Source organism: Mustela lutreola, chromosome 8, assembly GCF_030435805.1.
Source record: "Mustela lutreola isolate mMusLut2 chromosome 8, mMusLut2.pri, whole genome shotgun sequence".
In the NCBI taxonomy this organism is placed as follows: Eukaryota; Metazoa; Chordata; class Mammalia; order Carnivora; family Mustelidae; genus Mustela; species Mustela lutreola.
Window position 1 is genome coordinate 65,057,165 of NC_081297.1, and position 24,106 is coordinate 65,081,270.

A 24,106-nucleotide genomic window follows, 5' to 3' on the forward strand; every position below is an offset into this window, starting at 1 on the left:
GATTGAGCCCTGTTCCAGACTCCCTGCTCAGCGGGAAGTCTGCTTCTCCCTCTCCCTCTGCCCCTCTCCCTGCTCATGCTCCCTGCCCCCGCAGGTGAATACAAAATTTAAAAAACACTGGTCCTTCTGTCAATATATACCCCTTGTAGCGGCTCTTAGGATGCTTGTACCTGTCACTGCCTGGCTGGAGGTGACTTCCAATAGCAGGCCTTCCTTCTAGTTCTGTTAAAAGAGTCTTCCTTATATTGACCCCAAACCCATGTCCCTAGAAGGAAAGCCTATGTTGTAGCTGGAAGGATCCTGAAGATGGGCAGCTTTAGGCATTACTTCTCCCATGAAGCCTTTCTCAGCTCCCCTTCCCCCCCCAGTGCTCTGGCCACCCCCTCCTCAGAGCCCCCTTGCCCTGTACCACCCTGGCACATTTTAACCTCTCCTCCTGCCTGCTTGTATGTATGATCCTTTAGATCCTTGAAATCTTGTTCACCCTTGAATTCATGTAACTTAGACAAATAGTCTCAACAGTGTTTTTTGTATAAATGGGGTAATGAATGAACCTGCTCCAATCCTTTTGTTTTACTTGACAGGAAACTGAGGAGCAGAGGTGCCTTGACTTGTCTGAGTTTACACACAAGTTAGTGCCAAGAGTGAGATTAGAAGACACATGGGGGTGATGCTTACATTGCCAAGTTCCTTCAGGGAACTTGGGGCCCAGGGTGCCATGTGGGAGGGGGACACACCACACTGATGCAAAGGGGGAAATTATCTTCACCTGTGACAAGGTTTTGGCATAAATTCAGCTGCAGCAGGGGAAGGAGCAGGGCAATGTTTAGGGGACTCTGCAGAGAGAATAAATAACACTTATTAGGCACCCACTGTGTACAAAGCACTTCCATAGATAAGATAGGGGAAGGAGAAGACAGCGGTGTTGCAGGAGAGAAAACGTAGATGACAGCTCCCGACCACTGAGCTCACGGTCCCAAGTAAATGCTCTTGAAAGCAGGCCTGGCAGGGAAGCAAGTACTGAGGAGATGTGGAACAGTGACGAGGCGGTGGGGGGCCTCCGAGTCAGGGTCTAAAGCGCATGAAAGGCTGAGCCTGGGCACTGGTGGAAGGGGAGGGAAGGCGGTCCCTGCAGGAGGTGGGGGCTGAGTTGGAAACACCAGGCTCCTCACCTCCTCCTGCTTCCAGCCAGCTCTTCTGTCTGCCCATTCATTCTTCATTAGTTTCCTAGGGCTAGGGTCACAAATTTCCACCAACTAGTGGCTTAAGACCGGAGAAATAAATGATTCTCACATAGTTGTGGAGGTTAGAAGCCTGAAATCAAGGGGTCAGTACGGTTGGCTCCTTTCCGAGGCCCTGAGGGAGAAGCCATTCCAGGCCTCTCTTCCAGCTTCTGGCGACTGCCGCTGTCCTTGCTGTTCCCCGGCTTGGGGCGCCCTCCAATCTCCACCTGTCTTCACACAGTCTTTCCCCACTCTGTGTCTTGAGTCTCCCTCTCCTTTCTCTCATAAGGCTGCCTGTCATGGATTTAGGGCCCACCATCAATCCAGGATGAGAATCTTTCCTCAAGGTCTCAAGGTCTCTCCTCAAAGCCCTATTTCTGAAGAAAGTCACATTCGCAGGTAAAAGGGTGATAGCACTTGTACCTCTCTTTTTGCGTATCGCTATAGAACCCACTATACCATCCGTTCCCTTCTGGCAGCTACTGTCTTAAGCGGTGGCCTCCAACCACGTCCCCCCACCCCCATGCCTGGGATGGTCCTCACACCAAGACTCTTCATTCACATTCCCAGGCTCCTAAGTTAAGGCTGGAGAAATTACAGAGCTGAGTGGACTTAATCCAGCTCATAAATATGCCATCTGCTTTCACTCAAGTCCAGCAACTCCCAGCAAATGGGTGTTTGCCCTCTTGCTGATTACATACACACACACACACACACACACACACACACACAGCCAAGATACTTTCTTCCCAGCCTACTATTCCCAAATCCTCTCCAAGTTCTCTGCTTTCCTTTCTGGGAAAACCTTGCCAAGAGAAGTGAGCCTTATCCTGTCCCTCTCTGCCCCTTTGTTAGCTCCCTTTTCTCCATGCTGAGGTGGCCATGTGCTCCAGCCAAGGCACCCAGCTGAGTCCAGTCTTCCAGCCATGCCCATCAAGAGGCAGTCATGGGAGGGAAGAGGCCATTTTGGAAGTAGAGTCCCTCACTTTAGCTGCTTCAACCCCCGGCCATTTGTGTTTTCCTAGTTCTGGCCCAAGATACCATGAAGCATGGTCTAACCATCCTTGTCCACATTCCTAATCCACATAACCCATGAGCATAATCAAATAGTTGCTGTTTTAGGCCACTGAGTTTGAAGTGGCTTGCTTTGCAGCAACAGATAACTGGAACAGAATTTGGTCCCTGGAAGTGAGACACCGCCATAACCAAACTTAAAACATCTGGCAGGAGATGCCTGACAGGCCTCAATGAGTCCAGTAGGGCAGGCTAGAAGGGTTTCAAGGAGATGGCAGGTGAAAGTTCAAAGGAAAGTTGAGGAAAATGTACTTGGAACCTGGAAGAACAAAGACCCTTGTTGCATCATGATAGAGTTTAGCAAAACTCTTCTCTGCGCCAATGTAAAAAAAAAAAAAAACAAACAAAACAAACAAACAACAACAACAACAAAAAAAAAAACAGAGAAAGTACCTAATGAATGGAAGGATCTGGCTAAGATTTCCAGGCACAATGTTGAAGGGGCAATGGCTTATCTTGGCTTTGTATCCTAAGAAACAGGTAGTGAGAGGAATACTAAAGAATGAATTATTCTGTTTTTAAGCAGAATTTAGAGGAGACATAAGAAGCCCCTAGTCTTTTGAGCCAGCAAAGAATTCTCAGAGTAATAAAGGGTCCCATGACAAAAATCAAATCCAAGACACTATCAGGAAAACACAGTCTTCTGGTAAAGATGAGGCCAAAAGTGTGATTACAAAGCCCTTTGTTAAGACCTCAGGAAGATCTAAGATGTTGCCTCATAGAATCTTTCCAACAGATAGAAGTACTCCTAAGAGTCTTAAAGTTGTTTTTTCCACAGCATCTCTGCTAGACAATGGGGTTTCTCCAGAGCTTAAAGATAGTAGTCTTCAGCAGCTTTACTGGGGGTCCAAGACAGAGGAGGCCTTCCCTTAGATTTATGAGTGCGACTTGTCTAATGAAGCTGGTTACGGAGCCCCAGTTAGATTCAGAGAAAAACCACAGAGTTTCTAACTCTGAGTTTTTAACTCAGAGTTTTTTATTCTTTGCGGGGAGGAGGGCACCTGGGTGATGCAGTCAGTTAAGCTTCTGACTGTTGGTTTCTGCTCAGGCCATGATCTCAGGGTCATATAAGGTGGAGCCCCGAATCAGGCTCTGTGCTCAGCACGGAGTCTGCTTGAGATTCTCTTCTCCCTCTGCCCCTTCCTCACCCGCTCTTGGCTTACTCTCCTCCGCACCAATAAATAAATAAATCTTTAAAAAAAAAAAAAAAAAAGACTTGTACTGGTAGAAGCACCACCAGCTCAACCTGAAAGGGAGAGAAATAATACAAAATGAAGAGGCTGTTGGACCTATGCCTGTCTTGCTATTATACGCTGTGTGTGTATGTGTGTAGGTGGGTGCAGGTAAATAACTTGTCTTTAGTTCAGATTGAGAACAGCCTTTCCTAAGGAAGCAAACCTGAGGAGCCTCATATGCACATAGACTTCGTTTAGAAGTGATTCTGGGGGCACCTGGGCGGCTCAGTTGGTTAAGCAACTGCCTTCAGCTCAGGTCATGATCCTGGAGTCCCAGGATTAAGTCCTGCATCGGGCTCCCTGCTCAGCACGGAGTCTGCTTCTCCCACTGACCTCTTTCTTCTCATGCTCTCTCTCTCTCTCACCCTCTGTCTCTCATACACAAATAAATAAATAAAATCTTTTTTTTTTTTTTTTTTTTTTTTTTTTTTTTTTTTAAGAAGTGATTTTGGACCTCGAGCCTAAGCCTGGTGTAGTAGGGGAATGAAACTTCGTGGTATCTTGGGAGAGGCACGAGGCCAGAGGGTGGAATGGAACAGTTCAAAACAATGAGCACAGTTCTTTGACTAATGGAACATGATGGAAGGGCCACTCTGTGTTCCACGAGTTCTCTGGCCCAGCAATTCTGGCAGAAGTCCTGGTTGCCCCTGGTGGGACCTCCTTGATTCAGAAGCTAGTTCTTCACTGAACCGATCTGTCTGGCACTGGAGTGAAATGCACTGAGTGACCAGACCCAGGCCATACATTCAGCCTGGAGCCACCCTCATGGGCAAGGATAGGGAAAATGAGGGGTGTCTCCCCAAAGGAAAACCAGAGTATGGCTCCCAGGAGAATGTTGAATGTCAAGTAGGCGAGAACAGCACAAATCTACCTTCTTAAGACAGGGAGCCTGTCCTCAGGGAACTCAGCATAACAGTATGGAGATGACAGGGAAGTGACTGTCATGGGGGAGGTGCCACATGAATGTGGTTAGACAAAGAGGTAGGAAAGTCTTCTCCGAGAACTTTGAGCTGGATCTTAAAGGAGGAACAAATTTTAGTCAAGTAGGCTAGAGAAAAGAGGGCCATTCAGAGGGAACAGCTCGAACAAAGGCCTGGTGTGTGCGCGGTGCGGGGGGCGATTGGGGGAAGCCAAATAATTGACACTCTGTGCCTCTTCTAGTGCAATGTACTAACAAGGACACATTCTACTCATGCAATTTATACCAAAAATTCTCAAATCCTGAGTCTTATGAGAAAACACTAGACAAAACCAAATGAGGGTTATTCCACAAGCTAACGCTTCTATTCCTTAAAAATGTTCTGAAATGAATAGGTGGTGGGGATTAAAGAGTACACTTATGATGAGCCTGGAATAACACAGAGTTGTTGAATCACTATATTGTATACTTGAAACTAATATAACACTGTATTTAACTATCCTGGAATTAAAATTAAAAACTTAATACAAAAAGGACTGAAATTTTTTTTTAATGTTCCAAAATGTAAGCTTTTGGTGTTATCTCCAAAGGAGTGTGCCCACTGTTGCATTTCAGTGAGTAATTTTTTTAAAAAGATTTTATTTATTTATTTGACAGACAGAGATCACAAGTAGGCAGAGAGAGAGAGAGAGGGAAGCAGGCTCCCCGCGGAGCAGAGAGCCCGATGCGGGGCTCGATCCCAGGACCCCGAGATCATGACCTGAGCCAAAGGCAGCAGCCCAACCCACTGAGCCACCCAGGCACCCCTCAGTGAGTAATATTTTAAAAGTTGACTTGTTGGGACGCCTGGGTGGCTCAGTTGGTTAGACGACTGCCTTCGGCTCAGGTCATGATCCTGGAGTCCCGGGATCGAGTCCCACATAGGGCTCCCAGCTCCACCGGGAGTCTGCTTCTCTCTCTGACCTTCTCCTCACTCATGATCTCTCTCACTGTCTCTCTCTCAAATAAATAAATAAATAATCTTTAAAAAAATTTTAAAAATAAAATAAAATAAAAGTTGACTTGTTTAATGTTAATTAAATATATAGATACACGAATACATTTTACATATACTTAAGAATAAGAAAAAAATCTAGATGGATGGATATACATTAAGAGGTTAATTGTGGTTATCTCCAGGTGGTGAATAAGACTTTAGGTCTTTTCTTGTGGTTTATCTAGATTTGCTAATTTTTATATACTGAAAAATTACAAAATTTGTATAATGAATATACTAAAAAGAAAAATTCAAAGAATAGGGGCACCTGGATGACTCAGTCAGTTAAGTGTCTGACTCTTTTGTGGGTTTTTAAAAGATTTTATTTATTTGAGAGAGAGAGAGAGAAAGAGAGAGCACAAGATGAGTGAGAAGCAGACTCCCTGCTGAGCAAGGAGCCTGATGTGGGGCTCCATCCCAAGACCCTGAGATCATGACCCCAGCTGAAAGCAGACACTTAACCAATGAGCTATCCCAGGCGTCTTGCATCTGACTCTTGATTTTATTTTATTTTTTTAAAAGATATTATTTATTTGAGAGGGAGACAGAGAGAGAGCACACATACATGAGCAGGGGGAGAGAGAAGCAGACTTTCTGCTGAGCAGGGAGCCAATCCCAGGCTCAATCCCAGGACCCTGAGATCATAACCTGAGCCAAAGGCAGACACATAACCGACTGAGCTACCCAGGCATCCTGACTCTTGATTTTAACTCGGGTGGTGACCTCGGGGTAATGAGTTGGAGCCCCAGATCAGACTCCTTGCTGAGGGAAGAGCCTGTCTGAGATTCCCTCTGTCCCTCCCCCACTTCACACTCAGGAGAGCACATGCTCTCTCTCTCTCTCTCTAAAAGAAAAAAACAGAAAAGAAAAGAAAAGAAAGAAAGAAAGAAATAGGAAGAAATAAAGAAAGACAGGAAGAAAGAAAGAAAGATAATGTAAGGGCCTACTTAGCCAGAGCGGCCCCACCTCGGTTGAACAGCCATTTTGTTGTTCATGCAGTAAAACTTAAGTTGACTCTGCCCCCCCACCAAGGGGACTTACTTAAAAAACAGGTCCGGGAAACCAGTCCCATGTAACAAAGTCCAAATACAAGGGTGGGTCAGGTCATAGCCCGAATGCAGGGATGAGTCGGGTCAGGTGGAGACATCCAATCAGTGGGGCACGCATACCGTCTCCCTAGCTACCAAGGAGTGTGGGCCCCACCTTTTGGGCGCCAATTCTGACCAAGGTGATAGGCTAGTTCAAATATCTACTAGGGTAAATTGTAATTCAATTGGCCACCCGTGTGGGCCCTAGCATGACTGTGCAGCTTTCTCTGTGTGTTACAATCTCATTGGCCACCTGTGTGTGGCCAGGCCCAACCACATGGCCTTTGCTCTATAAAAGTTAGTCTGTGAGGCAGGGAGGGGTCGTCCTCTGTAAGGGGCGGCCCGACCAGTCGGTTTGACAGTCGGTTTGATTCTTGATGCTTGGCGCGAAATAAAGCTTTGCTTGACCTTCGCTTTGTATCAGTCTTGCTCCTTTGATCATGGACCCATTACTGGGGGACCCAACAATAGGAAGAGAGAGAGAAAGGCAGGAAGAAAGAAAGAAAGAGAGTGAGAGAGGGAGGGAGGGAGGAAAGGAAGAAAGAGAGAGAGGAGGGAAGGAAGGAATGCAGACCGCAGACCTTCTAAATCATAATCTGCATTTTAACAAAAGGTTAGGGTGACTTATTTGCATATCCATGTTTCAGAAGCCCTATGTAAGGACTTTGGACATCGTTCTATAGGCACCAGCAAGCTGGCCCTCAGATCGGTCTTCCCTTCCTGTCCTCAGTAGGGAGAGTAGGTGGTTCCTCATCTTCTCTTCCTGGTTTCTTCACCAGCTCCTCTCCTCCACCAATGTCAAAGCAGACCAGGCCTCCTGCTCTGTTCCCTTCACAGACCTTGCCTCAGCCACGTTGCCCTAAACACCCCTCACAAAACCCTTGACTCTTGGGAACCCCTTGAATCTGAAAGATGGTAAATGAAAAGGTAGGATTCAATGATTCTATGAAGGAATGCTTTGCACAGCACGGTGACCTTATGAAACTCATTATACCCAAGCAGGGATACATGTTGAAAATGTACGTACATCCAAATAACATTAAGAAAAACATATAGATGCTAAAGTCCACCGTGAATTAAGAAAAGGAGCTGAGGATGCTTAGAGACATCATTCCTGACTTTTTCTTTGTAATAAGCTGTGTTTTTTTTTTTCCCTGACTATAAAAACTAATATGTGTCCATTTTATTTTTAAGATTTTTTTATTTATTTATCGGGGGGGGGGGGAGCGAGCACAGGCAGACAGAATGGCAGGCAGAGGGAGAAGCAGGCTCCCTGCTGAGCAAGGAGCCCGATGTGGGACTCGATCCCAGGACGCTGGGATCATGACCTGAGCTGAAGGCAGCTGCTTAACCAACTGAGCCACCCAGGCGCCCCTATATGTGTCCATTATTGAAAGCATGGGAAATACATTAGTTTAAAGAAGAAAATAAAAGGGCATTCAGAGGGGAAAACAGAAAGTATTCAAAACAAACTGGGAGAGAGAGGTGGAAGTCCAGGCATGAAAACACACACACACACGCACACACACACATTCTTCCTTTTCCACCTACTCCCTGGGCGCTTCTGATTTGGTTATATCAATAATTATGAATTATTGATATATTTAATTTGATAATTATGAATTATCAAATATTTACATATTAAGACTATAAACCCTGTTGACCAGGGACTATGTAGTATATGGTGATTATTTTTCCTTTCTTGCACATTTTGCTTTTCTGGAGATGAATCAGATATCGTTGTTAGTTGTTTGTACATTTACTTTCCTACGTCCTTGTTTTTTTTTTCTTTGCCACCTTAAGTGGGTAAATATCATCCCAATATGTTCAAATATATTGGGTGTTCTATCAGTTTCATCTTGTTGACACTATATAGTCTTTCCAAATCTTCGGACTTCTCTAGCCTGCCCTGGTTGTCATGCAGGGGGTCTGCGGGCATCTCCCCTCATCTCCATCCCCAGGAACCTCCTTCACCACACTCCTCTGTTGGAAACCTGCACTCTAGATTCCGTGAACTTCCCTTTCTTGGGTTTCTACTCGTTTTGGTAGAAAACCTTCCCCAACAACTTCCTGAGAAAGAGTTAATGGGAAATAATAGTGTTGGTTTCTTGAGTGTCTAGAAGCGTCTTCATTTTGTGTTCGCCATTCATCATTTGGCTGTGTGTCAAATGAAAGGCTGGAAAGAATTTTCCTTCAGAATTTCTCTGTCTCCTAAATAAATAAATAACATCCTAAAAAAAAAAAAAAGTTTTATGTTGAAATAATTATATGGGCAGTGAGGTCCCATACAGCCTTCACCAGTTTCCCTCAATGATTCCATCTTCTGTGCTGAGAACGTACTACCCAAACTGGGACATTAACATTGGTATGTGTGTACACAGTTCTGTGACATGTCATCATACATGTAGATTCATGTAACTACCACTGTAGTCAAGACACAGAACCATTCCATCATCACAAACATCTTCCCTGAGCTAACCCTTTATGGTCACATCCACCCTTACCATCCCTAACTAATCAGTTTTCTCTCTTCTATAATTTTTTTACATTTTGCAAATGTTATATAATGGAATTCCATTATATAATGGAATTCCAGTTCTTAACTTGGGGGGGGGGATTTTTTTTTCACACAGCCTAAGGCCTTTAACACCCATTTGAGCTGCTGCATGTGTCGGTAGTGTGTGCTTTTTACTCCTGAGTAAGAGTCCGTACTATGGCTGTGTCACAGTTCACTTAACCATTCACCTACTGAAGGACATTTTGGTTGTTTCCAATTGTTGGCTATTACAAATAAAGCCCTGCGGCGCCTGGTGGCGTAGTCCGTTGGGTATCTGCTTTCAGCTCAGGTCACAATCTCAGGGTCCTAGGATCAAGTCCCTGCATGGGGTTCCCTGCTCGTCAGGAAGTCTGCTTCTCCCTCTCCCTCTCCCTCTGCCCCTTCCCCCTGCTCATTCTCTCTCTCTTTCTCTGTTGTTCTTTTTCAAATAAATAAATAAAATCTTTTTTTAAAATTACAAATAAATTCTATGAACATTCATGTAAAGGTTTTGTGTGGATATAAATTTTCATTTCTCTAGTATAAATGCCCAGGAGTGTGATGGCTTGGGTCGTATGGTGTTTGTTCATATTTTTTCTTTTTTAAACAGATTTATTAAGATACAATTTACATAACATAGAGTTCACCCATTTAAATTATACGATGTAATATTTTTAGTATATTTAGAGTCCTTCCCCTCTTCCCCACTGACCCACAATGGACTGTGACAAAGAGGAAGAAATCAACCTTTATTACGGTAAGGCATTGAGATTTGGGGGTTATTTGCTACAACATTTAGCCTGCCCTGACTAATTTGGCTCCATCTTTGGAGAAACTGCCTTTAACTCCTGGATCTCAGTTTCCTCATCAGATAATGAGGGGTTCAAAATAGGGACTCTCTTAGTTGGGTTTCAACAATAACACTCCATTTATAGAGTCTTGTGTATTGTTTCCAAGTAGTTTCAAACTTTGCAAAAACTAATTATAGAATTTCTAAATTATAATAAGGAGTAAGTTCTCCGTTTACAGATGAGTTGGGTTCCAAAAGTGCAGGTAGGACTCCCTTGTTGGAAGGTTGTTTCTGTGAGAAAATAGATTCAATATTTTAAAATATACACCAACTTCTGCTTAACCCTCAGTTCTAAGGCCCTCTGATCCCCTGGTGGAGGCAGTGAGTGACGTGGAAGAGCAGGGACTGAGCAGAGGCTCTAGGGCATTTGAAAGGGAAAGAAGGGAGGTTAAGATGGACCAGACCACCAGCAAAATACAAATCAAAACCACAATGAGATACCACCTCACACCAGTCAGAATGGCTAAAATGAACAAGTCAGGAAATGACAGATGCTGACGAGGATGTGGAGAAAGGGGAACCCTCCTACACTGTTGGTGGGAATGCAAGCTGGTGCAACCACTCTGGGAAACAGCATGGAGGTTCCTCAAAAAGTTGAAAATGGAGCTTCCCTACGACCCAGCAATCCTACTACTGGGTATTTACCCTAAAGATACAAATGTAGTGATTCAAAGGGGCATGTGCACCCAAATGTTTATAGCAGCAATATCCACAATAGCCAAACCATGGAAAGAACCTAGATGTCCATCATCAGATGAATGGATAAAGAAGATGTGGCATATATATGCCACATCCTATATATGCCACATCATATATATATATATATATATATATATAATGCAGCCATCAAAATAAATAAAACCTTGCCATTTGCAATGATGTGGATGGAACTAGAGGGTATTATGCTGAGCAAAATAAGTCAATCAGAGAAAGACAATTATCATATAATCTCCCTTATATGAGGAATTTGAGAGGCAACATGAGGGGTTTGGGGTGTAGGGAAGGGAAAAAATCAAACAAGATGGGATTGGGAGGGAGACAAACCATAGAGACTCTTAATCTCACAAAACAAACTGAGGGTTGCTGGGGAGAGAGGAGTAGGGAGAGGGTGGTTGGGTTATGGACACTGGGGAGGTTATGTGCTTTGGTGAGTGCTGTGAAGTGTGTAAACCTGGTGATTCACAGACCTGTACCCCTGGGGCAAATAACACATTATATATTAATTAAAAAGAAATGGACCAGACCATGGCCAGGACATCAGCTGCACAAGGTTCCTTAGGAAGCCATGGAAATCATTATACATGTCAATCATTCCTGTCTTGGATATTTCCAATTCTTTATATACACACCTCTGCATTTTAACTATTCTTGTGTATATGTTCTGTGCAGGACAGAGATGAATTTTCCACAGGGCTAATGAAGCTGAAGGTTCAGCAACCTCATTCACACATAGAACACTTCTAAGGCCCTAAAAAATGTGTCTGCGAGGTCATTTGTTTTTGTACAATTTGAAAAAATAAGATATGTTAACTGCAGGTGGTTAAAACTTTGATTTCCCACTTTGATGTCCCTTCCTTCACATTTGCCCTTGTGTTAAATGGCACTGGAATGGTTACAGGCATTTTTGGAATCAGCTAAGGGGAAGCTTAGTTGGAGATACACTCCATGGAAGTCTAAAATTACTTCCATGTATAGCTGAACTTTCACCAGCTGAAGGAATAACTCTAGAAGTCTCTTATCCACCCATGTGCTGACTTACCTCATGTTATAGCCTAAAGATACAAAGCCAGAGTTCAAATCAAGACCTAAACGTGTCCTACATCATGTAGCATCTGGTACCAGAGGTGTGCAGGAGTGGAGGAAAATAAAGTTTAGAAGATGTACAAAGCAGAAGCTAGTCTGAAGAAAATTTTTCCAATTGTCAGCTGTGCAAAAATATGAACAGAGGATTCTGTCCATATTGACATCTAGTCAAAATAAGTTTTGCCCTGGTGGTAATATACTCAATAACACAGTATATTATTATAAATGTACCATGCATTCTTTTCTCTTTTGATGGGAACTGTTCAAAATACAATTTGTCAGAATTCCTATCTTTATATTTTTTTCATGACACAAACTACCAATATCAAAACAGTTAATAAAAAACCCAAAATACACCAATCATAATGAGGTTCTCAAAGGCAAATTGGGTAGTGAATGTAGTCAATTTGAAGAGTATATCTAAGATTAGTCTTTGCATGGGAAAATTTTTTAAAGCTGACAAATTATCACAAAAAATCCTATAATAATTTGATGAATTAAATGAAAGTCATGGGGCGCCTGGGTGGCTCAGTGGGTTAGCCTCTGCCTTCGGCTCCGGTCATGATCCCAGTGTCCTGGGATTGAGCCCCACATTGGGCTTTCTGCTCTTCAGGGAGCCTGTTTCCCTTCCTCTCTCTCTCTGCCTGACTCTCTGCCTATTTGTGATCTCTGTCAAATAAATAAATAAAATCTTTAAATAAATAAATAAAAGAAGGTCGCACTTGAATATTACCTTTTTCTTACATGTTTGGTTACATACTCTTTGGTGGCTTCTTCATATGGCAATTTTTAGAGATGACAAAAAAGATAATTCAGTCTTTTCTTAGCGTGGCAGATTAAATAAATTTATTTATTTATTTATTTATTTGGGGAGCAGGGGCAGAGGGAAAGGGAGAGAGAAATGAAAGCCGACTCTGCACTGAGCATGGAGCCCAACGCAGGGCTCAATCCCAAAACCCTGAGATCATGACCCAAGCTGAAACTAAGAGTCGGATGCTTAACCAGCTTCACTATCCAGGCACCCCCAAATTCGCCTTTTATTATTTGATCGTTTGGAATAGTCTCTTTGGGGTTCACAATTTGTTACTGACAATGTCATGTAAATTTCGTCTGTTAGCAAACTGGGGAAAAACTTGATCAGGTTTCTTTGATCTATGAGCTAAAATCCCAGAGCTTTTAAAAATGTGTTTTGTTGTGATTTATTTTCTCACTGTAAATAAATATTCACTTCTACATGTCTCTATATTTGTAATCTTAAAAGTTTTTATTTAAATTCTAGTTAATAACATACCATGCAACAGTGGTTTCTGGAGTAGAATTCAGTGACTCATCACTTATATGCAACACACAGGGCTCATCACAAGTGCCCTCCTTCATCTCCAGCCCCCACCCAGCCCACCACCCACCCACCAAGCACACCCACTTCCACAACTGTATAAGCATCAGGCTCCACAAAACCTGACCAGCTGCAGTGTAAAACATTTTCTCAGGTGCTGCTACAGCTACTTGAGGTGTTGGGCCTGGTGACTCAGGCCCCAAGCCCAGGAGCTGACTTGTCAGGTCATCCTGGGCCAATCAAAAATTAAAAAATGAACCCAGGTTCAAAAAGTCACCAGAGTGGATCAAATTAAAATGTCTCTTTATGGGCTCATCTCTGAGGTATTTTAGGTCCCCAGTAACATTACCAGACCCACCTCTATCTTTGCTTCTCAAGGATCCCTAGATTAAAAGGAGCCTGACATTCCCTATCTAGGCCTAGAGACTCCCGCACGCCCATCCCCGTGAACAGTGTTTTAAACACGCAGAAATATGCCCATGTCCTTAATGTAATCAAACATTTCACTGGCAATAACATATACTGTGTTTAAACAACAACAACAACAAAAGGGTGTTTAAAAAAGCAAGGTGATTCTGTCTCCTTGAAAATTAAGGGTGGTCAAGGGTTTGTGCTAGCACCATCTAGTGACAAAAAGAGGTAAGTTTGGCTTACCAAAACCTGTCAAAACACTGGGGAGAGAAATGATACCAGTGGTGCTGTCCCACGCTTTTCTGGAAGCTGTTCAGAGTACTGTGGTTTACTCGATTCCACTATGCCTTTTGGTCTTTAATTTATGACCCCAAATAGATCAGGCAGAGATGGAAGTATGAAGTACAACCTGGGAGGGCAAGAGACAGGGTCCATTTTAACCTCTGATACGCTATCTGTAGGGGTCATACCTCTGTCCCTTAGAAGTTCAGCAAGCCACTGGCTTCATGTAGCAGGAGGCCCTTTAAGATGGCAGGCCAGGTGGGGAGAGGTCAACACAACTCTGCTGACCCCTGGCTGAACCTGTTGCATATTCTGGGTCATCCTGATTTCTAACTGGAAACTGCTCCTGGGCTAAACCCTCAGTTTCTCTCCTTACCAGCTCTGTTTTCTTTTCCTGCCTCTGGCTCAGTCCAGGTTTGGCCTAACTCCATTCTACTTCGTTTCAGTTTAGCTCCCTTCTTCCTTCCGTTCTAATTTTCCCAAAACAAACCTGGCTTTAAACATGTACTTGTAGCTTTTATTGAGTTTGTTTTTGTTATCCTAGATTTTACTTCATGTGGTAAGTACATTTAATATGGGATCTACCCTCTTAACAGATTTTTAAGTGTACAGCACGATATTGCTATCTATAGGCACAATATTGTACAACAGATCTCCAGGCCTTATTCATCTTGGATAACTGAAACTTGGCAGTCATTGATTAGCAATTCTCCCTATCCCTCTCCCCTCGTCCCTAGCAGCTACCATTATAGTCCTTGTTTCTGTGAATTTGACTATTTTAGATAACTTACATAAGGGCAATCATACAGTATTTGACTTCCATGACTACCTTATTTCACTTAGCGAAATGTCCTCAAGTTTCATCCATGTTATCACATATGGCAGGATTTCTTTCTTTCTTAGGATGAATAATATTCCACTATATATAATGCTACATTTCTTTTATCTATTGATCTATTCAGTGGACATTTAAGTTGTTTCCACATCTTGACTCTTGTGAATAATGTCGCAATGAACATGGGAGTGCTATTACCTCTTGGAGAACTTTATATAAATGTTTTTGGATAAATACCCAGACATGGAATTGCTGGGTCATATGGTAAGTTCTGTTTTTAATTTTTAGAAGGATTTCCATAGAGGCTGCACCATTTAACATTCCCACCAACAGTGTACAAGGGTTCCACTTTCTCTGCATGTTTGCCAAAACATTTGCCTTGTTTTTGTTCTTCCATAATAGCTATCCTAACATATGTGATGAGATGTCTGACTGTGGTTTTGATTTGCATTTCCTTGATAATTAGTAACATTTGAGTGTCTTTTCATATACCTGTTGGTCATTTATATGCTTTCCTTTGGGGAAATGTCTATTTAAATCCCTTGCCCATGGGCACCTGGGTAGCTCAGTGAGTTAAAGCCTCTGCCTTTAGCTCAGGTCATGATCCCAGGGTCCTGGGATCAAGACCCACATTGGGCTCTCTGCTCATCAGGGAGCCTGCTTCTCTTCCCCACCCCCTTCTCTGCCTGCCTCTCTGCCTACTTGTGAACTGTCAAATAAAGAAATAAAATCCTTAAAAAAAAAAAAAAATCCCTTGCCCAGGGGCCCCCGGGGTGGCTCAGTTGTTAAGTGGCTGCCTTTGGCTCAGGTCATGATCCCAGAGTCCTGGGATAGAGCCCTGCATGGAGCTCCCTGCTCAGCAGAAAGCTTGTTTCTCTCTCTCCCACTCCCCCTGCTTGTGTTCCCTTTCTCACTGTTTCTCTGTCAAATAAATAAATAAAATATTTTAAAAAATAAATCCTTTGCCCATTTTTAAAGTTATGTTATTAGTTCTTCTGCTATTGAGTTATGAGAGTTTGTTATACACTTTGGAAATTAATTCCTTATCAAATCTATGGTTTGCAAACATTTTCTCCCATTCTGTAAGTTGCCTTTTTACTCTATCAATGGATTTCATTGCTGTGAGTAAGTTTCTTAGTTTGATGTAGTCTCACTTGTCTATTGTTGTCTCTGCTTTTCGTGTCACAGCTGTAAAATCATTGCCAAGATCAGTGTTTCCTTTTTTTTCTACCTATCAAACAGTTTCAGGTCTTACATCTAAATTCTTCATCCACTATTTTGCATACGAGTATCCAGTTTTCCCACCCCCATTTCTTGATACTGAGTTTTCATTCAGCAGATACTTATTGAGCATCTTTGGGCCAGGCATTATGGTATGTACAGGGGATTCAAGGCTGAATAACATAATGGTTGCAAGCACATCCTCTGGAACCAGACTGCCTAGGCTCAAATCCTGGTATCATCATTTCTAACTGCATGACCTTGAGCAGGTTACAAATTAGTGGTACCCCAATGTCCTCATATTTATATAAAAAGGGGGGGGGGTAACTACGGTCTTTTCCTCACAAAATTGATGTGATTATTGAAAGAATATATGTAGAGATCCTAGACGGGTGTCTGGCACCCGATAAGCACTCTCAAGTGCTGGCTCTTAAGGCATTGTCCTTGCCTCTCAAGAAGCTTACAACTTATACTCGCCCCTATCCACCTGACCTACTTGGCAGTCAGGGCCATCTTGCTCTTTTGACACTTCAAATGACCCACAGCTCCCAGCTACCTTTTCCTGGAACCATGAGATGAACAGGGTACAAGTTCCTGTATCACAGATTCCTTGCGTGACTCTGGGTAAGTAATATCTACCCTCTGGGTCTCTCTCCCCTAATGCACTTGTAAAGGAAGGTAGCTGGGCCAAAATTGATTTCCAACATCCCAACAAACTCCTTGTTCTGGTTAGCTCAAGGTGAAACTATGTCAGCTTGGGAAGTCGCTTAACCTCTCTGCCTTAGTTTCCTCACCGTAAAATGGGATAATATTAATAACCACCTCCGAGACTGTGCTGATAGTTCAACATGGCAACGCAAACCCGGTTGGCAGCGCTTTCCCAGACAGCCTCAGGTTCAGACCCACCAGCCTCCGCCATTCAACGCATGCGCGCTGGAGTCCCTGCCGCTCGCTAGCCGGTTCCCGACTTCCGGTTCCGCCGGGACCCGGAGGCCAGACCGACTAATGGCGGCGTCCATGGAAAAGACCACCGGGGGCGTTGAAGAGGCCGCGACAGAAGAGGAACCGCGAATTCTGGAACCCGGGGCAGCACCGTTTGGAAACTTCCCTCATTATTCCCGCTTCCATCCTCCAGAAGAACGGCTCCGCCTCCTGCCCCCGGAGCTGCTTCGCCGGCTCTTTCCTCAGAGTTCCGAAACGAGGCCGATCCTGGGGCTCGACGTGGGGTGTAACTCTGGGGTGAGTGACGGGGGCGGGGGCGGGGTCGGAGGTCGGGGAGCTGGGCGGTTGGCTTCCTCCGCTTTCGCTGGGGCTTTGGTTTGGGCGGGGCATTACACCCACCACGACTTTTCCAGAATGAGTTTAAAGGCGTCGCCTGGGCCAACCCCTTGGCTGCAGCTACCGGACCTCCAGGGTCCCACGACTATTTCTCTTAGGAATCGTGGGGAGGAACAATTTTTAACTCCGTTCCAAATTCCTGCGTCCCTCTCTTGAGTTCGCCCCCTCACGGCCAAACCTCATGTGGGTAGGGCCACAGTATTTGGGCTTCTGGCATTTGCCTTCTGTCCAGCGTGGCTGGCGACCTGGCTTCAGAGTGGGGGCTTCCTGAGACCCACCTTTGGGATCACAGGGTTGGGATTGGTTTCTGGGGAGAGGTGAGCCGAGGTGAAAGAATCATGTCTGGAATTTATTTTTATTTTTATTTTTTTAAGATTTTATGTATTTATTTGACACAGAGATCACAAGTAGGCAGAGAGGCAGGCGGGGGCGGGGAAAGCAGGCTCCCCGCTGAGCAGAGAGCTCCATGCCGGGCTTGATCCCAAGACCCTGAGATCATGACCTGAGTTGAAGGCAGAGGCTTTAACCCACTGAGCCACCCACTGAGCCACCCAGGCGCCCCTCATGTCTGGAATTTAGATTCGGGTACCATATAGTGTAGGATAGACACTGGAGCCAAGTGGATATTTATTTAAAAAGCAGTGTGTTGACCGAGTACAGTGGAGAGGATGAGAGGGAGAATACAGCTTCCTGGCGGAGGAAGGCATTGCCACGTCTTCTTACCACAAAGTATTCTTAGGCATAGAGTGATTATAGTGAAATCACGTCCAGAATATCAAAATGTATCTCAGACACCTATCTGTAACTACTAGCATATCCTAAAGGAACAGACTTTCTAACCCTATGATTGCAAATCACAGGCATGTAATAAAAAGTAAGCCTCTATTCCTGACCCTAAATTCTTCTTTCCCCCTACATAGTGGCACCCGCTCTTTATAATTTCTTGGGTATGCATCCAATGTTAACACAAGCATTTATGTATGTATAAATATCCCACCTCTTTTAGCTTTATACATAGTAACACACTTTTTCACCTTGCTTTTCACTTGATAATTTGGAGGTCACCTATGTCACTACATTTTTTTAGCAGCTTCAAAATTGTATGGATGTACCATAATTTATAGGGTGCTTTATTCACATTTCTAAAACTCCCAGGTCCCACTCTGGACTGATTGAGGATCTGGGGTGATTGAGCCCTTGAGTCTTTTTTTTTTTTTTTAAGATTTTGTTTATTTATTTATTTGACAGAGAGAGAGAGCGCACAAGCTAGGGGAGCGACAGGGAGAGGGAGAAGCAGGCTCCCCTATGGACAGAGAGCCTGATGTGAGGCTCCATCCCAGGACCCTGGGATCATGATCTGAGCCTAAGGCAGATGCTTAACTGACTGAGCCACCCAGGCACCCCTGTATTTTCTTTTTTAAGCTTCTTGGGTGTTCTGAGATTGGGGAATTGAGGATGGAGAGGGTGAAGAGATGTGGAGAAGGGACTGATGTGACAAAATGACTAGTCAAATTGGCATACCCAAGATCATAGAGGAAGAGGGAGTAAACAAAGATAGAAGCATACAAATGGGGAGAAAATTAAGCAGCATAGTATAGGACCTTCCTACTCAAAATGTGGTCCTTGATCTGTAGCATCAGTATGACTTGGACACTTACTAGAAATGCAGACTCTCAGGGTGCCTGGGTGACTCTGACAGCTAAGAGTCCGACTCTTGGTCTCAGGTCAGGTCTTGATCTCAGGGTTGTGAATTCAAGCCCCACATTGGGCTGTATGCTAGGTATAGAGCCTACTTAAAAAACAAACAAACAAAAAGACCAAAAAAACCTAGAAATACAGGGGCACCTGGGTGGCTCAGTGGGTTAAGCCTCTGCCTTCGGCTCAGGTCATGATCTCGGGGTCCTGGGATCAAGTCCTACATTGGGCTCTCTGCTCAGCGTGGAGCCTGCTTCCCCTCTCTCTCTGCCTGCCTCTCTGCCTACTTGTGATCTCTGTCAAATAAATAAATAAAATCTTAAAAAGAGTGCTCGCTTCGGCAGCACATATACTAAAATCTTAAAAAGAAAAAACAACTAGAAATACAGAACCTCAGTTCCCCTCCCCCACAGTCTACTAAATCAGCATCTTTAATAAGATCCATAGGTGATATGCATGTCATTAATTATTAATACACATATTAAAATGTGAGTAGCCTGGTATAGAGGAAAGAACCTAATGTAGCCTAAATCATTCCATATACTAACTATGTGACATTGGACAATCATTAGCCTCTGACTCATAATTTTTAAAATGTAGAATTTTTTGTGAACTATGCCACACAAGCAGAAAACATAAATTTATACTTTATGAATCATTATAATGTTGACGCCTTTATGACAGTTGTCCAGATCAAGAATAAAACATTGTCATAGGAATCCCTCATATCACTACCCCTGTTCATAAACCCCCCTCCATCCAGAGGTAAAAACTAGTCTGGCATTTATTATTATTTACTTACTTTTCTTTTCTTTCCTTTTTTTTTTTTTTTAAGATTTTATTTATTCATTTGACAGACAGAAGTCACAAGTAGGCAGCGAGGCGGGCAGAGAGAGAGAGGAGGAAGCAGGCTCCCTGCTGAGCAGAGAGTCTGATGCAGGGCTCAATCCCAGGACCCCAGGATCATGACCTGAACCGAAGGCAGAGGCTTTAACCCACTGAGCCACGCCAGTGCCCCACTTGCTTTTCTTTATAGCTCATTATTTTTGTATCCCTAAGCAATGTAGTTTAATCTTGCCCATTTTTGAACTTCATATAAATGGAAGGTTGCCATGTATTTTATTTTGTGTCTTGCTTTTTCACTCAGCATTGTATATTTGTGAGAGTCATCTATATTGATACACTGAGCTGAATTCCTTCATTTGTAACTGCTATTTAGAGCACCCTAATTAATATACCACATTTATTTATCCATGCTGCTATTATTGGACATTAGGAGTTTTCCCGCCACACTTTCTTCACCTGCAGAAAGGGCATGAATATTTTCTTTACAGAATTGTTGCACAGAGCAAATGAGGTGATACATAAAAATGCCTTGAAAAAGTGGATTAGAACAACACAAATTTGAATTGGTTATAATGGTTATAGAAGTCATCATTAGAGAAGGGAGATGGTGACTTGTTTACAAGTCAGAAAGGTGCTGAGTTGGTGAAAATCACAAATCATTAGACTTGGCTAGAAGGAAGATCAGCAGGGACTTTGGGGAGTAATGGGTGCAGAAGCAAAGGAAATCCCAGAACGGGTGGTGAAGCATAAGCCAGGTAATAATATTGAGGCTGTAGAGTGAAGGCTAAATAAGGAATCTTTGGAATCCAGACTTACCCAACCACAAGTCTGAAAAGCAGATTTTTGTAATACGGTGCTTGCTGTGTTCTTCACCTTCCTGATAAGGAACACTGGTTATTACCTTGGAACTCTTTGTTCTTCCCTGGGATCTGAGATACCAAAAAAGAAAGGAGAAAAAAGTGAGTTTACCAGCATATTACTTAAGCTGGAAAAGACTGCTCTCGGCTCCTTTTTTCACTCATTTGGGTGTAACTTTAAGCCATACAACCCAATGTACCATCAATGTCAGGAAAGTATAGAGAGGATACATTATAGCCGGAGACCCCTGGAGGGTGCTGAGAATCTGCTCTGTGGAAAACTTTCTTGGCAACCTCCTTAGTCTAGTAGCTTCACATCCTATAAAGCCAAGAGTATGTAACAGTCTGATGGGATGATGAGAAATAGAGGTTTTTCTTCTATTCACTGGTTGAGAGCTGCAATGACAAAGCTCTTCTGGATTTCTCTAGGATCTGAGTGTGGCTCTATACAAACACTTCCTTTCCCTACGTGATGGGGAGACCTGCTCAGATGCCTCAAGAGAACTCCACCTACTCTGCTGCGACATAGATCCAGTCCTGGTGGAGCGAGCTGAAAAAGAATGCCCTTTTCCTGATGCCCTGACCTTTATCACCCTGGACTTTATGAATCAAAGGACCCGGAAAGTTCTCTTGAGCTCTTTCTTAAGCCAATTTGGACGTTCAGTTTTTGACATTGGCTTCTGCATGTCAGTAACCATGTGGATTCATCTGAACCACGGGGACCATGGCCTGTGGGAGTTCCTGGCCCACCTTTCCTCCCTTTGCCGCTACCTCCTTGTGGAGCCACAGCCCTGGAAGTGTTACCGGGCAGCTGCACGGCGTCTCCGGAAGCTGGGTCTTCATGATTTTGACCACTTCCGTTCCCTTACCATCCGAGGTGATATGGCCAGTGAGATTGTGCAGATCTTAACCCAGGACCATGGCATGGAATTAGTTTGCTGCTTTGGCAACACCAGCTGGGACCGAAGCCTTCTGCTCTTCAGGGCAAAAGAAACCAGAGACTCATCCAATTCCTGAATTACTGACAGAGGAAGGGAAAGAAAGGAATAGATTAGGCTACTGGAGACAGTGAGATGGGACAGTGGGAAGACCAGGAAAGAGGTATTGAAAGGGCGTTTTACTCAGAATTAAGTTAACTTAATTCATGATTGTGAGGCAGCCTCAAAAGGTGGCAGAAGCTTTTGGCAAATGTGCAGGACATGCATTTGAAAGAATCAGTATCTATTTCCTACTGTTTGAGTTCATCCTGGAAGGATTACTGTGGAGCAATGAGCTGGGCTGTCCAGATTGAGATGGCCTAGAGAAAGTGATCATGGTTCTAGGATATGGAAGGGGCTGCTTTTAATGGTTGGAGACGTAGACCAGGCTAGCCTTAGAATGTGTCAGGTCCATGGGCAACTTGAATCCAATCTGGCTTCTTCAGGCATTTCTGAATTTATTCACCCTGCCTTTAGGCAAAACCTCACAATACAATCTGGAAAGAAGAGTCACTGGCCTGGCTAAAGGAGAGGCTTGGTAAGAAAAACATCTTATCTTTCCAGAGCAGGTCAAGTGTCCAACATGCTCTGGCTCAGCACAGCAGGTAACAGATACTGGCCAAAATGAACTGACTAGCATTTATAAAATGTTTAAAAGATTTAAATTATGAACCCAATATCCAGCTGGTCCAAAAGAAATTAATGAAGTGGGATTGTATAATTATGTATAATAAAAGTGACTTGAGTATGATTGAGAATGTCCTGTGATTCTGGCATTGGTAGGAAACTTCTGCTTTTAACCACTCCCATCCAGGGAAGGTTTCAGCTAAGAAAAAGAACCTCACCCAAGCTCAGAATGGAAAATACGCCAGAGAGTAAGTTAATTCAGGACTTTTTTCGTTAGCATCCTCTGCCAAAGCATACCAGTATAGGGGTGGGAATATGTGCAGGGAAGCAGGCATAAAATGCAGTCTACAGTTGGATGACTTCAGCATAAATGCTGTGGAATTGGTGTCAATGATGTCTGTCAGGTTTTTGACACCTGTGACTTGAGTCCAAGGGAAAGTGGAAGATGGAGAAAGATTTGTTTGGTGGAGAGAAGGTGAGAAAACAAAATATAGCTAAGAAGGGAGACTAGATTGATGAGCTTCAAAATCCTTAAGGTCCTATTATTTTCTGAAGTTATAGAAGGAGGAGTAGGGAATAAGAGAGTCTGAACCACCAGTTCGACATTGGATCTCTTGCTGGAGAAGTTAGAAAAGTTCCTGCTAGAGAATTTGAGCTTTATACATGACAGAGCAACAACTAGTGCAGTCCCTAAACAGCAGAACAGAACCAAAACCTTCATTTAGGAAAACCAGTTTTTCTATTTTGTGCAGGATAATTATGTGGTTGGTGCCATTTCCAATCTCAGACTCCAGTACTACTTTTCAATCTTTTTATATTCCAGTTCCTGATCACTTTCACCCTAGTGACTCTTCTAGACTTTTACCCTTCTACAGGTTCTTGACTATATCCCAGCTCCATTCATCTATGCAGATGACCTTAGCCACCAACCAGCGCCATTCTTGTTTGTTGTGTCAGAAAGTCTTTCTTGCCCTCTATCTTAAACCCCTTCATCTTCCCTCCTTTTCACTTCTGAACTTACCCAGTGAGCTTTTACCCAGATAATCTCGGCCCGAATTCCTGATCCCAACCTCTACTGCCTCTCCCCAACTGTGTTTTTTTGAGGATTCCCTTGGGTGTCTCCTTGGTCTCATTGACTCCTTCTCCTGTCCACCTGCCAGCATGCTCAGTTCTCTCTCATCTTCAAAACCAACTTTTCCTCTGTCCAGTCTCCCTTCAAGTTTATTCAGTCTCTCTCCCTCTATCTCTTTACCACCAAACATGAGCGAAGTCCTTGAAAGAATAAACCCCAGAGCCGCTGCTCTCTGATTTCCCATTCATCAGTGACCCCCTTATTGCCAAATCCTGAGGCCTTGTTCAGTCTTCCCTGGGTCAAGGCAGTAGTCACTACTGACCCCTTCTTCTTTGAACTGCTTTTCCTTGGTTTCTTCACCATGCCCTTAACCATTTTTCTCTTCCTATCTCTTAGTTTTTCTCTACTCTTGAAGGACTTCAAGTTTTAATTGAACTTCAGTTACCTGGAGAGTCCTGGATTCATCTCCAGAAACAGTGATTCTGGTTAGGAATGGGGTCTGGCAATCGGTTTGGCTTGATTAGATTTGGGGTTTTGTTTTTTTTTTTTTGCGTTTTTAAAAAATTGTGCTAAAATGCATATACCATAAAATTTACCATTTTTTAAGTGTGTAATTCCATAGCATTAAATACATTCACAATGAAGAGTCAGCTTTTTGTTAAAAAACCCCAGGTGACTCTGTTGCAAACCAAAATAGACCACACTTTGATTGCTTAGGGTTCCTTAGGGTCCATCCAGTCCACTTCTACTCGGGTGAGTTCCTCCACTCCCCTACCTTTAGCAACCACCTATGTGTTGATCACTCCCAAATATATTGGTGGCCCTACCTCCACAGTTGTAGGTTA

At 43.5% G+C, this 24,106-nt stretch overlaps 1 protein-coding gene across 1 annotated transcript; it reads left to right on the forward strand.

The window, feature by feature from the left end:
- The first annotated feature begins 16,798 nt into the window (after window positions 1–16,798).
- BCDIN3D (BCDIN3 domain containing RNA methyltransferase) lies at window positions 16,799–22,313 on the forward strand. The gene is given in 3 exon segments (XM_059185417.1): window positions 16,799–17,088; window positions 21,015–21,580; window positions 21,582–22,313. Coding segments are annotated over 3 exon segments (876 nt in total). The 5' UTR covers window positions 16,799–16,854; the 3' UTR covers window positions 21,658–22,313.
- The last annotated feature ends 1,793 nt before the right edge of the window (window positions 22,314–24,106 follow it).